Consider the following 14,795-nt stretch of genomic DNA (forward strand, 5'->3'; position numbering starts at 1 on the left):
TTATGAGAATAAATAATCACTTATCATTTATTTTTACTTTTTATAACACGGAGGTAGCATGTATTGCCATATGCATAAAAACAAGTGCTCTATCACTAAGCTGTGTCATCAGTTGAAATAATCATATTTTAACTATTTAAAAGAGATTTAAAATGATGGATATCATTGAGGTTTTTAAAGTATGAATAACAGAAACAGAATGGGAGCTTTCTCACATGAGAGCTAATAAAAGAGGAACACAGTTCTTCCTTCTTTCCTTCCTTCCTTCCTTCCTTCCTTCCTTCCTTCCTTCCTTCCTTCCTTCCTTCCTTTCCTTCTTTCATTTTTCTTTCGTTGCAAAAGACAAATGAGCACATGGCAGGCACAGAGGATAATTCTGCTCAGTCAATTATTTTTAACCACCAGTATATATGAACTAAGAAAGACACTGGTTTTGTCTTCAAGGAGTTCATCATCTAAGGAAAGTACGATAATTGTTCTTCATAGGCTATAAATGCCCCAGAAGGCATGTGAAATGCTATGCACAGAATGATGAGGAACTCTACCTCTGCTCATGAAACAGTGCATCAAAAAGGGGATAACAGAGAATACGACAAATAACTAGTCTAATCTTTTACAGAAAAAGGTAAACAATTAGATGTGTGAGAAAGTAAAAGCCCAATAGCAAGGTGTTACACTTAATCTCAACAATAGCAGGAAACACATTACAACAAATATTCAATACTGAAAGAAGCCACAGAAACTTGTGGGAAATCAGAAAAGCTTCATGAATGAATTATCATTTCTCAAAGTCCTTAAAGTATAGGACATAATTTTAATAAGGCAGAGATGAAAGATATAGGGTATATTGTACAGAGGTATCATAAGATGAATAGCCAAACTAAGATCTGTTTTACTAAAGATAATTTATCTATATGAGTTAGAGTTGATACACCTGGGAGTTGTTGAAGACAAAACCAGAGTTATGCTAAAAGAGAATGTTAGCTCCTTTGAATCCCAAAGGAACAAGTTAGCAATGTATTTGTAAACAGCAAAATGGGCTTTGATTTGTAATGACTAATTCAAAAGTGATAAGGTCTATATTTATAAACAGATTAAAAAGGGCTGTCACGACATTATTTACTAAGAGGAATTCGCATTTAATGCTTCCTTTAACGAACAACAGAACTAGGTATAAATTAGAAATATGGAAAACCAAGGAAAAACCCAACAATGTAAGACTTTGTTCTAAAGATGACACATCAAGCATGATATGTAATGGGAAAATGAGAATGAGGTAGAAGTAGTTGTGACAAATGACATGAGCTACTGAATTGTAAAATATGAGCAAAATGTCCTAAGAGGGCACACCATTATCTTCCAAACAGAGTATCCAGTGGGTGGAGGGTACAAAAAGTCCTTCTGTGTTCTAAGTACATTTGAAGTATTTTAGCAATTTTATGTTTGGTCAAGACAGTGTGTTCTTAGAGTTCAGCCTGTAAAAGAATCTCTAGTCTTACATTTTCTGACCTCTAAGTAGCAAAACTTAAACCCATTACTGCCTTATGATAAGATGCTTAAGGATAATCTTGAGCTAAGGAGCAAAGCTACTGCAAAGTCCTATTGGGAACACTAACAAGTCTTTGAGGGCAATATAAGAACGGGGTATGTTTTATGTAAAGTAACTGTCAATAGCAGACACTCATACAATCTGGAGAAAAGCAAGAAATCAATGAAGTTGTAGCTACATGGCAGGCTCTTAACATCACAGAATGTGTGGGCTAGTCATAGCTGACATGCACTGCATTTCCATCACTGCGTATCTCTGCAGAAGAATGTTAATTCACTAGAAATTCACTAAAAGTTCTTTCCATATTCTTCTCAAAGTAATAGATGAAGGGTAAGAACAAAGGTGTGCTGTATAATCTGTGAATTCTAAACGTAGAAAACTATTTTTACCTCACTTGATGTATAACTTTTGTTTAAAATCCCTTCATGTACTGCCTTCTCATTAAAAAACAATATTGATATATGTGAGTCAAGCAATGATTACTTGATGATCTCCAAGGTCGTCAAGCAGTGCAGTCTCGGTTTACAAAAACAACGAAGTGTTAGCCCACTACTCAATAAATACCAACCTTCATTTCACAAATATACTTGAAAGTATTTTCAACGTTGAAGTAATAAAAATAGCAATAAGTACTAATTCCTTTAGTATAAAAATTAAAAATAAAAACAAACAATAAATTTAATTTTAATTTCACAGTATTATAATTGTCATGTAAAAGTAAAAAAGATTTAATAACAGATAACTTAATTACCACAAATTTTTACCAAGTAACAGTAAAGTGTTAATAATGTATTTTTTCATTATGTGCACATACACTGTGCCAAAAAACAAAGGCATAGAGATAAAGTAACACTCTAGAAAGAACAATTTTAAGAAATGTTTCTGATTTTTTTTTTTTGTAAATTGTCATTTGTTTTTATTGGTTGCCTGCTTGCATTCTAAAGAGAAAGAAAGGGCCTGGAGTTTGCTGTGTTGAGAGATGAGAGGATCTGGAAGGAGTTAGGGAAGGAAAGCCATGATCAGAGTATATTGTATGAAAAAAATTCCAATAAAAAATAAAAATAAATGTTTCTGATAAGCCATAACCACAGGAGACATTAGCTGTAAGTTATGTTATTGCTATTAGCTCTGTTCCCAAGAGCAATGCATGGCAACCAAAACCAGCTAGAAAAACTTGCAGAAATGCAAGACCTTGGGCCTTACCTATAATACATTTGAAGTGAGGCGCAAGTATTTCAATTTCTCACCCTTTCATGCTATCAAACAGCAGTTGGTCACATTGAACTCCACTGCTCTGGAACACAGAGGTCAATAGCTATGGCAAAAATTTGGCTAATTTTTATGAATCAATTTTTAATGGATTCTAAACACATTCATGTATTTATACCTTCTGCTTTTTTGCCTCAAATAAGAGATTATTGTGACAAATAGAATCTAGCCTATAAAGTTTTAAATATCTACTACTTCAATATGGCCCTTCAGAAAAATATTTATTAATGTGTACTTTCAATATACTATGCTTTTCTATTTTCTAGTTGAAATTTTTAAAAAGTTATTTATCATTATCAAATATGAAGGGACACAGATTATTGGAGTACTTATAAGCTAATAAAATGTTTCCCATCACCCTCTTCCTCCTACTGGGTTGCCTCATTCATCCTTGATGAGGCTTTGTTCCTAGAGCATCCTGTTATATCATGTTCAGTTGATATCCCTGGCAGGCATGCTCCTTTCTGAAGGGAAATGGAGGAGCAATGGATCTGGAGAAGAAGGCAGGTGGAAGGGAAATGAGAGGAGTGATGGAGGGGAGCTGCATTCAGAATATATTGTATGAGAAAAGAATAAAGAAAAAAGAAAGAAAATTAATAAAATGCAAAAAATGTTTCCCACCATCATTTGACTAATGAAAGCTTTTCATTTCCATCATATCAATCTGAGAAGTGTCTGATGTATACCGTGATGAGGCATCACAATGTTACTAACTAGACCCTAAAGGAAAATAATGAGAACATAAAATATGAGATATATGATGCAAAAATATCTAGATGATAGAAAAGTATATTGAAGCTAGTAAGTCTATATGAATAAAATTACCTATTTTGAAGAATTATAAACAATATAGCAATCTGAGAACTATGTCTGACAATCAAGGACAGGTGGCACAAGGATAAAGTAAATCATAATTTCACTAGATTTTCCAATAATTTTTTGCATCATTATATGTTATTCACTTTCTCCCAATCCCTGTATTACTGGCTAATGGTATCCTGAGAAAGAAGCAGTGGCAATAGGATGCTATAAGAGTTATGGAGAGTTGTAGCTATAAACATCAATCTTCCTAGATGTATTTTACTTAAAAAATTATTATAGATCTACTAGTAAATTTACTTCAGTCTCTGACATTTCTCATTGTTTTATAAAAGAATGGATTCAAACATTTATACTATTTGTTGGACTCTTGAAGCATTTGATCTTGGAATCCCCCGCTTAACTTTTTCTGAAAAATTTGCTCAGGTAATTAGATCATTATTAAAAGGCTCTTAGGTATATTTATTTATGTGTACATGCAAAGTGAAACTGTATCTTAGAGCAAAAATCGGACTTTGTTGAATAGAGTGATTTCATCCTGCGAAAGCGACACAGTTTAGACATTCCGTTGACGATGAGACTGACAGACAGGATCTTACAATAAAGAAGTTAGGAATTCCAATTAATTTTTGTATCTTCTGAGAGACAAAACTTATGATACATGCATACTTTTTGAGTAAATAATTTGCTTTTTGAGAATCATTTGCTCGCTAGGCAGTGGTGGGAAATGCCTTTAATCCAAGGATTTCTGAGTTCAAGGCCAGCCTGGTCTAGAGATTGAGTTTTAGGACAGGTTCCAAAGCTACACAGAGAAACTCAGTCTTGAAACCCCCCCAAAATTTATTTACTCATTTATGAAATATATAATAGCTAGTAATTTAAGCAAAGGAAACTGTCAGTCAATACCTGCTGCACGATTGTTGTTAGTTCCAAGCAGAGCTGGATTACGTTATTTCTTGTGACTGAATAGTCTGTCACAGCAGCAAATGGTGACCTACAAAGGGAAAACAAAGACTGTGATTATTCAGAACAGCTTTTGAAGACCACCAAAATGAAATGGTTTAAAATATGATTTTGAATAATAATGAGATAAATTTTTCTAAAGCTTACGTAGTAAGAAAACACAATATCTGGGACTCGTTTAGAATATCATGAGTGAAATTAAGAAGGATTAAAATTTAGAAATATATAGTTTTCTATCAAAATTTTCTTTATAAATTTCTTAATATCTAGTTCTCTGATGCTTTTTTAAAGACTCCTTTACTATATATAATACAAAGCATTAAGTATCTTAGTATTTACATTCCAAAGAAAATTAACATTTTAAATATGACATTTACTTGAAATACTCATAATTAAAGGTTAGCAATATTACTAAAATAGTGGTTACTGATGACTTACTGTATGTGAATCACTATTCTAATTGTGACATACATAATTGATATTCAGAGTAATTCTTATGTAATAGGCATTCTTTTATTATTTTCATTTTACAAAAGAAAACAATGAAGGTAGATAATTATCTAGTGATAAGTCTAAGAAACAGAACGAGTGAGTGTGGGAGCTAGTGTTCAGATTCAGAAGTCTGAATCCAGAACCCACAGTCACATGCAGTTAGTGTTTACTAACATAAATTTACCTAGGGTTTATCATTGCCTCAATCTCTCTAGGGAGAGATTGAGGCAATGATAAATCTCTTCTAGGGAATTGTTCCATTTCATCTATCATGACAATTTTATATATAAATAACTTTAAAATAAGACAAAATACTTAGCAATATTTAATTGTACTGGCTAAACCTTACAAATCAAATATATGCTGAAAAGCAAATCTTAATATTTGTTCAGCATCATTTATATGGAAATTTAATATTTAAGTAATTAAATTTTAGTTAATGAAAAGAGCAGCATATTTATTACAGATAAATATGAGATCCACAATGATGCTCATGGATAGTATTCCTTCTACCTATTAGCATCTAATTCTTGTGTTTTGTTTTCTGTGTATACTTTTTAGACATGGAGTGTGGAAAGATGGTTCAGCAGTTAAGAGTGCTTGCTTACAGAGGACCTGGCTCCATTCCCAGCACCCACATGATGGCTCACAACTTCTGTTCCAGGAGATCCAATACTTTCTTCTGAACTTTGTGGGCACTACATATGCAGGATGTGCAGACATGCACATAAGCTTAACACTCATAAACATAAAATAACAGTAAAGGTTAAACATATTTTTCAAAAGACATTAGGATACACAAAAAAGGGGGTATGTAGAATGTTTGGATGAACTGCTATGTAGAAAACATTTTTTGTTTGAAAAATTAACATATAATAAACATATATTTAACAGAAGTTTATACTGCTTATCAGGAAAACAATTTCTCAATGTAATTGTAAATGAGATTCTATTACATTTAAATTGGTATCAATACTTTCTAAGATTTATATCAGTCAAGGAGAAATACAGATTGATACTACTACAACCCAAGACAGAGGTGGAACAAAGTCAAATTCCTAATATATTATTAGGACTTAGAATTTGTGCTAATATTCTTTTTCTATAATCACTAAAGATTAAAAATGGATTCACAGGTAAAGTTAAAATAGAAAACTATCCTGCAGCTTTTCTCACATTATGTTCAACCAAATAATCCACAAATATCCTGATTTCTTAATGTATCACATACTATACCCTATCTATTCTTTTAGCAACATCTCACCCTACTGATAACTGTCTTTTTTCCTTCAAATTCTTATTTTTTTTGCTTCCATGACACTACTTTCATATAAGTTTATTTTTCTTATTCTAGTTACACTTCTATACTTGTTTTCATGAGCTAAACTTCTTCTTTTCTCCTCCTTCTCCTTCTTCTTCTCTCTGTAGACCAGGCTGGCCTTGAAGTCAGTTCCTGCCTCTGCCTCTCAAGTGCTAGGATTAAAGATTTGTGCAACCACGCCAAGCATGAACTAAACTTCTAATCGTTTTTCAATTGTTGGTGGTCCACAGGGCTCATTTCTTATTCCACAGCCCTCTATTCCTTCAAAAAATTATAAAGTGTACTGTACAAGCTTGGACATTTTCTGGATTCCTATGATATCAGAGAGCAAAGTACAAGAAAAATCGCTGTTGTGAACAACATATTATAGAAAGAACAGTTAATAAGAATAATTGGCCTAGTTTATAAGTAGAATCATATAACATGTTAGGAAGGTCTATGGGTTTTGAAAAATCAAGTAGAACAATCAAAATACATTCTAATATTTTCCTTACATTTTCTTTGATTATTCACTGGGTCAGCCAAGGCCAGCATGACTTATTCCTTCCAAATATCCCCGTTCTCTGACTCTCCAGCTCTTATCTGACCCGAGGCCTTATTTATCTATCTAGACATCTTGAACATTCTTCCATTCTTATTATTGCTTTATTAATTAAAATCTCATAGCAGTGGAGAAAATAAACTACATAGTCAGATTATTAGGCTCTATAAAGTACTAGATCCATTTACTCATTTGGTTTTGAATTTAACCACTCTAAATCCTAGGCTGCCTAATTGTAAAATAAGGACAACCCTTTCGTATTGTTTTGAGTAAATGCCTAAAGTTATTCATGTCAAAGAGTGTCACCGTCACGGTAAGCGTAAGAATCACTATCAGTAGTAGCAGTGATTAAATCCTGGAAAAGTCTCCAAAGCAGTATTCCTTTTCCTAGCGCTGCTCTTCTCCAGTCTCTGCAAGGAGGAGTCTTTGAAATTCACAGATCTGAACAAAGCAACGACTCTGGGCTGCACCCCACTGTCTTTCCTATGTAGTGCAAATGTATTAGTAAGACCAAGACTTTCTTTTGTTCTTCTTCTTTTATTTTATTAAGTTTTTTTTTTTTTTTTTTTTTTTTGCGACAGGGTCAAAGGAGGTAACTTAGACCGACTGTCCTGGAGTGCAATGTGTAGCCCAGGCTGGCAGGCTGAGCTGGAACCCACAGAGATCCACCTGCCTCCTCAGAGCTGGGATTAAAGGCATGCGCCACCAAGTTCAGTTTTTTTCTTTTAACTCAAGTTGTTAAAACAATGTTAATGATCAAGCCAGTCTACAGTTGAATTTTTCTGTGATTAAAAATAATAAACATTTCTTTTTTCAACTTTCAAAAATCTATATAGAACTTAAAAGTTATCCCAATTTATCTTTTTGTGTTGCTTTTAAGTACTTATTTAATTTTTAGGGTCAAAATATCAAATAGCGTCTAATTTAATGGAATACTGCTATGTGATATAGTACAAAATGCACACCAAACTATTTTCTTTAGGATTTGTCATACTGTCACTTCCTATAAAATAAGCATAAAACAACTATGATTGTATGACTTCATGGATTTCTGTGGCTGTTTGTACATGGAGGTGAACTGATGCTTATCAAGAGTTGTATTGATGATATAATGTAATGATACATAATACAACAGAATCTCAAAACTACTATATTATAAAAATTAATTTAGAGTATGTATACTTAGGCCTACCATTTGGAAACAAAAGCATTCTGTAATCATTCTATGCAATGAAAAGAAAATATAATGAAATTTACTTAAATCACTTTATTTTGGGATAAACAAATGTATGGTTACAGATTAAATAATAGTGACAGAAAATAAAACTAAAACTTATGTGTTATTTAAGCATTAACAATTAGCCATATCTTACTGACCAGATTTACATACTATGTATGTAAATATGGAGGTTTTCAGCTTAGAGTAACATTCTTTTTTTAATTATTATTATTAGTTTATTTTATTACTTAAAAAATACCAATCCAAATTCCCACTTCCTCCCCTCCTCCCACTTCCTTCCCACTCCCTCCACACGCCCTCCCCCAAACCCCCTCCAATTTTAAGAGCGGGCAAGGCACCCTGCCCTGTGGAAGTCCAAGGCCCTTCCCACTACATCCAGGTTGAGCAAGGTATACATTCAAAGAGAATAGGATCCCAGTGCCATTTAACATTCTATCATGAAGGGAAGTAAGGGCAGGAACTCAAGATGAGAACCTGGAGGTAGGAACTAGAGCAAAGGCTATGGAGGAATGCTACATATACTGGCTTAATCCTCATGGTTTACTCACCCTGCTTTCTTTTTATGTTGCAATTTTTTAACTGAAAGCTATATGATTACCCCACAGCCAACATTATCCCAAATGGAGAAAAAATTACAATGCTATTAAAATCAGGAACGAGATAGGGCTGTCCACTATCCCCACTCCTTTTCCATATAGTGCTAGAAGCACTAGCTGGACCAATAATGCAAGTGATGGAAATTAAAAGGAAATCAACAGGAAAAGAAGCTAAATTGTTTCTATTTGCAGATGATATAATATATATAAGAGAACCCAAAATTCCTCCAGAAAATGCTAGAAACAGTATTTAACAAAGTGGCAAGTGCAAAATCAACTTACAAATATCTGTAGCCTTTTTAGATATCAACAGCAAACATACTGAGGAAGAGACCATGGGCAGACTCCCATTTACAATAGCATCAAAGATAAGAAAATATCCTGGGTAAACCCAACAGGAGGTGAAAGACCTCTACAGAGAAATGTACAAATCTCTGAAGAAAGAAGTGGGAAAAGATATTAGAAAACTAAAACATATTCATATTAATGAATCAGTAAATTAATATTGTATAAATGGCCATTCTACACAAATTCAATTAAATATCAAAATAGTCACACCATTCTTCACAGAAATAGAAAAAAATAAAACTAAAATCCATGTGGAACTAGAACTGACACTGAATAGCCAAAGCAATCCTGAGCAAAAAGAATACTGAAGGGATTGCTAGTCCAGACTTCAGATTGCGCCTCCTGGTAATTTCAGGAGCTACACCCATAAACACTCACGAACATGAAAGAATGGGAAAGAATCTTTATCAGCTGCACATCTGACAAGGATTAATATCCAGAATATATAAGGAAATTAAAACAACAACTCAGACTCATTTCAAAAATGGGTCTCGGCCCTGAACAGTGTTCTTAATAGAAAAAAAAAGAAAATGATCTAAGAAATACCTCATGAGTATATCACCCTCAGCAATTGGGAACTGTAAATTAAAACAAGTTTGAAATTTCATCTCACCCAAGTCAGAATAACAAAGATCAACAAAACAACTCAAATCATCCACTGTTGGTGGAAATACAAAATGCTGCAGCTAGACTAGAAGTCAAAAGCTACAAATAATGTACCACATGACCAGCTCATATGCCCAAAGCACTCAATACCCACAGATACATGCTCAGCAATATTTATAGCTGCCCTATTTACAAGTGGTCATCTCCCAACATGTCTACATTTAAGCAACATTAAATGGACTCAGAATGTTGTATTTGTGTGTGCACATGCATGCACATGGATGTGCATCTAACAATAATAATTAAAGAAGTTATTATGATGAGAGGGTTATGGGAAGAATTAGAGGGAGAAGAGTATGGAGTAGAAATTATGTAAGTATAGTTCTAATATATAAAATTCTCAAAACCGGATTCTCTGAACGTGTCAGACAATGAAGGCTGACTGGAAAACCAAGAACAATGGCACTGGGGTTTTGATCCTACCGCTTGTACTGGCTTTTGGGGAGCCTAGTCTGTTTAGATGTGCACCTTCCTGGACCTAGATGGAGTGGGTTAGACCTTGGACTTCCCGCAGGGCAGGGAACCCTGACTGCTCCTTGGACTGGCAAGGGAGGGGGAGGGGAGTTAAGGGAGGGGGAGGGAATTGGAAGGTGGGGAGGAGCTGGAAATTTTTAATAATAAAAATAAATAAATAAATAAAAAGACTAATGAAAAAAATTCTCAAAATATGTTGAAAATACAATTACTTTAAAAAATGATCAGTGTAGTTTATATTTGTATAATTAAAATTTCATAATGTTACACTATATTGAAAATACATTTAAATTTTTTTTTAACTCTGGTAGTATATAGCTTAGTATCCAAATCAGGATTTAATACCAAAACTATATATTATACACTGATATAATTTAGATCTTATAGAAGTAAGTAAAATTAACTTCTACTTTAAAAGTAAAAAACCTAGCTAGGCATTGTGGAAATTGAGGAAGGTGAATCTCTGTGTTTGGTCTCCACAGGACAGCCAAGATTACAAAGTGAGGCCTTGTCTCAAAAACAAAAACCAAAAGCAAAAAAAAAATAAATAAAAGTATAAAATTTTTATTTTATATATAAGTTATTTTTAAAAAGACAATTTGTATCTTACTGATGTTCCTTGAAGAAGGAATTTTGGCAAGATTGTAAATTATCAGAATTTTTTCTGAGATTATTCAAACACAATATAGGGCAATACTAGAAACTATGAAAATAGAGAGCTCATTTAGTATATTTTAATTGTAATTCAAATTCATGGCAACACCCAACCAAATATAAAAGTTTAATCCTCTCACAATTAATAAATGGGACCTCCTGAAACTGAAAAGCTTCTGTAAAGCAAAGTTCATGGTCAACAAGACAAAATAGCACCCTACAGAATGGGAAAAAATCTTCACTAACCCCACATCAGACAGAAGTCTGATCTCCAAAATATGCAAAGAACTCAAGAAATTGGTCATCAAAAGAATAAATAACCCAATAAAAATGGAGTACAGACATAAACATAGAACTCTCAACAGAGGAGTCTAAAATGGCTGAAAGATACTTAAGGAAATGTTCAACATCCTTAGTCATCAGAGAAATGCAAAGCAAAACAACTCTGAGATTCTATCTTACACCTGTAAGAATGGCCAAGATCAAAAACACTGATGACAACTTATGCTGGAGAGGTTGTGGGGTAAAGGGAACACTCCTTCATTGCTGGTGGGTACAGCCCCTTTGGATATCTATATGATTTCTCAAAAAATTAGGAACAACCTTCGTCAATACCCAACAATACCACTTTTGGGAATATACCCAAAGGATGCTCAATCGTACCACAAGGACATGGGCTCAACTATGTTCATAGCAGCATTATTTGTCATAGCCAGAACCTAGAAAGAACCTAAATCCCCCCCCCCACCCCCGACTGAAGAATGGATAAGGAAAATGTGGTACATTTCTTTACACAGTGGAGTACTACACAGAAGAGAAAAATAATGACATCTTGAAATTTGCAGGAAAATGGATGGAGCTAGAAAACATCACTCAATATGAGTGATATAACCCAGACACAGAAAAACATTTATCATATGTTATGATTGTTTGTCACTTTGGGAAACAAGCCACGCCCACTCCCTCCCCCATCTGCTGAGGCAGGCTGATCTTCAGCTTCTGGCCTGAGCTTGCTCTCTTTTTCATCTTCCTCTCAGAGAGGCAGCTTCTGCCTCTCTCCCCACTTCTTCCCTTCCCCCCTTCTCTGTCTCTCTTCTCTTCTCCCCCCTCTGCTCTTCTCCCCTTCTTCCTTCTCCCTCCATAAACCCCCTGAATAAATATTCAACCTCACTCTGTATGTTGTGTCTATCCATGTCTCTGTCTCTTGCTTGCCTGCCATGTGTCTCCCTGCCTGGGACCAGCCACCGCTTGGGGACCAGCAGCCATCTCTGCCTGGGACTGGCTGCTCCCAGGGACCGCTGCCTGCCACCACATGGCCCGCTCTCACCATTTGGGGACCTACAGCATTTCTGCTGCCTACTGTCACCGGGGGATCTTGCAGCATTTTTAAAAAATCATAACACAGTGTCTATTTGATCTCTTGGCTCTGTCCTGTCTTCAGGCTTCTGGACAGAAAAATCCACAGCATGCCCATAACCAGATATTTATTATTTTTACTTTCCTATTTGACTAATATTTTCATAAGAAAATGTGAAATAATGTGATGATACAAACTGGCATATGAAGAGGAGTTACTTATAGAACATGGGTAAGAGTGTACCTGTCCAACCAGGCAAGGAGACTCTTGGCTGCTCCAATCAGATCCACAACTGAGGTCAGAAAGTCATTTGGCAATTTTCTGCTGGTCCTCCCATCATAATGGCCACTCCTTCTCCTTCCTGTTATGAAGTTCTGTAGATTTTTGGCAGATGCATTCAACTTGTGAGAAAGGGTTTTTAGATTTTCTGTTTCCAAGCCATAATTCTGAATAATAAAAAAGAGAAAAGTATATTTAATGTCAATATTTTCTTTATTAAAAATTTATTGATATAAAAAACTTAATGAGTACTTTATTATGCAATGGCAGTGGGACAATGTTAGAATTACAAATAAGATAGATTCCTGGCTTAGTGGAATCCACAGTCAAATGCGTGTTCAGGGATACCGGGGAAGACAATTACAATAAAGATAGATGTACTAGCTAGTTTTTATGTCAACTCGAAACAACCTAGTCATCTGAGAGCTGGGAACTTCAATTGAGAAAATGTCTCTGTAAGATCTAGCTGTCCACTGGAAAGTCTACAGGGCATTTTATTGATTAATATTTGATGTGGGAAGGCCCAGACCACTGTGGGTGGTGCCATCCCTGAATTGGTGGTCCTGGGTACCATAAGAAGTCAGAGGAGGCCAGGAGGTGTTGGCACACACCTTTAATCCCAGCACTCGGGAGGCTGAGACAGGCAGATCTCGGTGAGTCCTGGTCAGCCTGGTCTACAGAGCAAATTCCAGGACAGTAAGGGCTGTTACACTGAGAAACCCTGTCTCAAGAAACAAAAACAAACAAAACAAAAAAGAAAAAGAAAGTAGGCTGAGCAGGCCATGAACATGAAGAACAAGACTGTAAACATGACTCTTTAATGGCCTCTGTATTTGTTCCTGTTCCTGGGTTTCTGTCCTGATTACCTCAATGATGCACTGTGATATGGAAGCACAGCAAAAATAAATAAAAGAGAGAAAAAACAAAAAGTCAAAACAGCAGACAGTGGAAGAGAGGAGACAAAAAAGGTTTTCTTTCCAACCAGTTTAAATCCTTACCAGTGCACAAAGAAGGTCAACTGCCTCCAGTATCAGCTCCTGATGGCCAATACGGCTGACTCCCAGGTCTTCTAGTTCCTGATGTGTGATGCGGAGCAGCTGATCTCCACTGATCTTCTCCCGCTCAAAGTTCTTAATGTACTGCTGCAAACAGTCATCAAGACCTACAAAATAAAATTAAAAAAGAACAAAATACAAAAGAATAATTGTTGAAATAAATCAATTGATGGACAGATGGAAAGCAAGCAATAACTCCTACCATGCCACACCTTAAATCCATTTTGACATTGGACTAGTCAAATCACCCATTTTTTTCCTCATTCTATATGTGAGCTGGAGCAAAAAAATAATTATATTCTTCATTGTTTGATGTGGGATTCTCCTCTGTATGCTGTGAATACCATTTGTTGATAAAGAAGCTGCTTTGTGCCTATAGCAGGGCAGAATAGGGCAAGGCGGGAATTCCAAGCAGAAGAGGAGAGAAAAGGCAGAGTCAAGGAGAAGTCATGTAGCCACTGCAGGAGACAGATGTTGGACAGAACCTTACCGGTAGGCCGCAACCATGTGGCCATACACAGATGAATAGAAATGGGTTAATTTAAGGTATAAGAGCTAGTTAATGGGAAGCATAAGCTAATAGGTCAAGCAGTGTTGTAATTAATATAGTTTCTGAGTAATTATTTTGGGTCTGGGCAGTCGGGAAACAATCAAGCAGCCTTCAAAACAATTGTTAGATCACTATTCCTATTGAAACTTTTCCTGGTAATCACTGAAAACCTCACTTGTCTTCTAACTTCTAATTTGATACAAATATTCAGAATGATAACTACTTTTAGAGTTAGATTATCATACCATTGCATTTTCTTTAATGCTATTTCAGAGGGAGGGGCCTCATTCTTCCTACTTAAGCCTAATGAATCTATCTTCCTGTACCTTGAACTCCTGTCTTCTATCATCGTACCACTACTTCAATAATTTTAAAACTGAACACTTTGTTTCAATAAATTTCTATTCTTTGATGTCTTTTATATTTAAAACTCTGCTTTCCTAAAGATAAACTTTAAAAAACATTGATCTTCTTCTGGAATTTCTATAGTATTGGTGAGGATGAAGAGGAGATTGGAAGGTGTCAAATAAGGCCGAAGGGACTACTGTTATCAGTTTTAAATCTTGGCCATGCTCCAATGAGGATATGAGCAATACAAATTGGACTTAATGTTTTTTATTTG

General features: G+C 35.1%; 1 protein-coding gene across 1 annotated transcript in view; it reads right to left on the minus strand.

Annotated features, from left to right (window-relative positions):
- The window catches only part of Cnksr2 (connector enhancer of kinase suppressor of Ras 2), a 224,261-nt gene that overhangs the window by 167,928 nt on the left and 41,538 nt on the right, over positions 1 to 14,795 (minus strand). The window contains 3 exon segments of the mRNA XM_038316573.1: positions 4,544 to 4,631; positions 12,533 to 12,735; positions 13,567 to 13,730. Coding sequence (XP_038172501.1) covers positions 4,544 to 4,631; positions 12,533 to 12,735; positions 13,567 to 13,730 — 455 coding nt within the window.

This window comes from Arvicola amphibius, chromosome X (assembly GCF_903992535.2).
Source record: "Arvicola amphibius chromosome X, mArvAmp1.2, whole genome shotgun sequence".
NCBI classification, from domain to species: Eukaryota; Metazoa; Chordata; class Mammalia; order Rodentia; family Cricetidae; genus Arvicola; species Arvicola amphibius.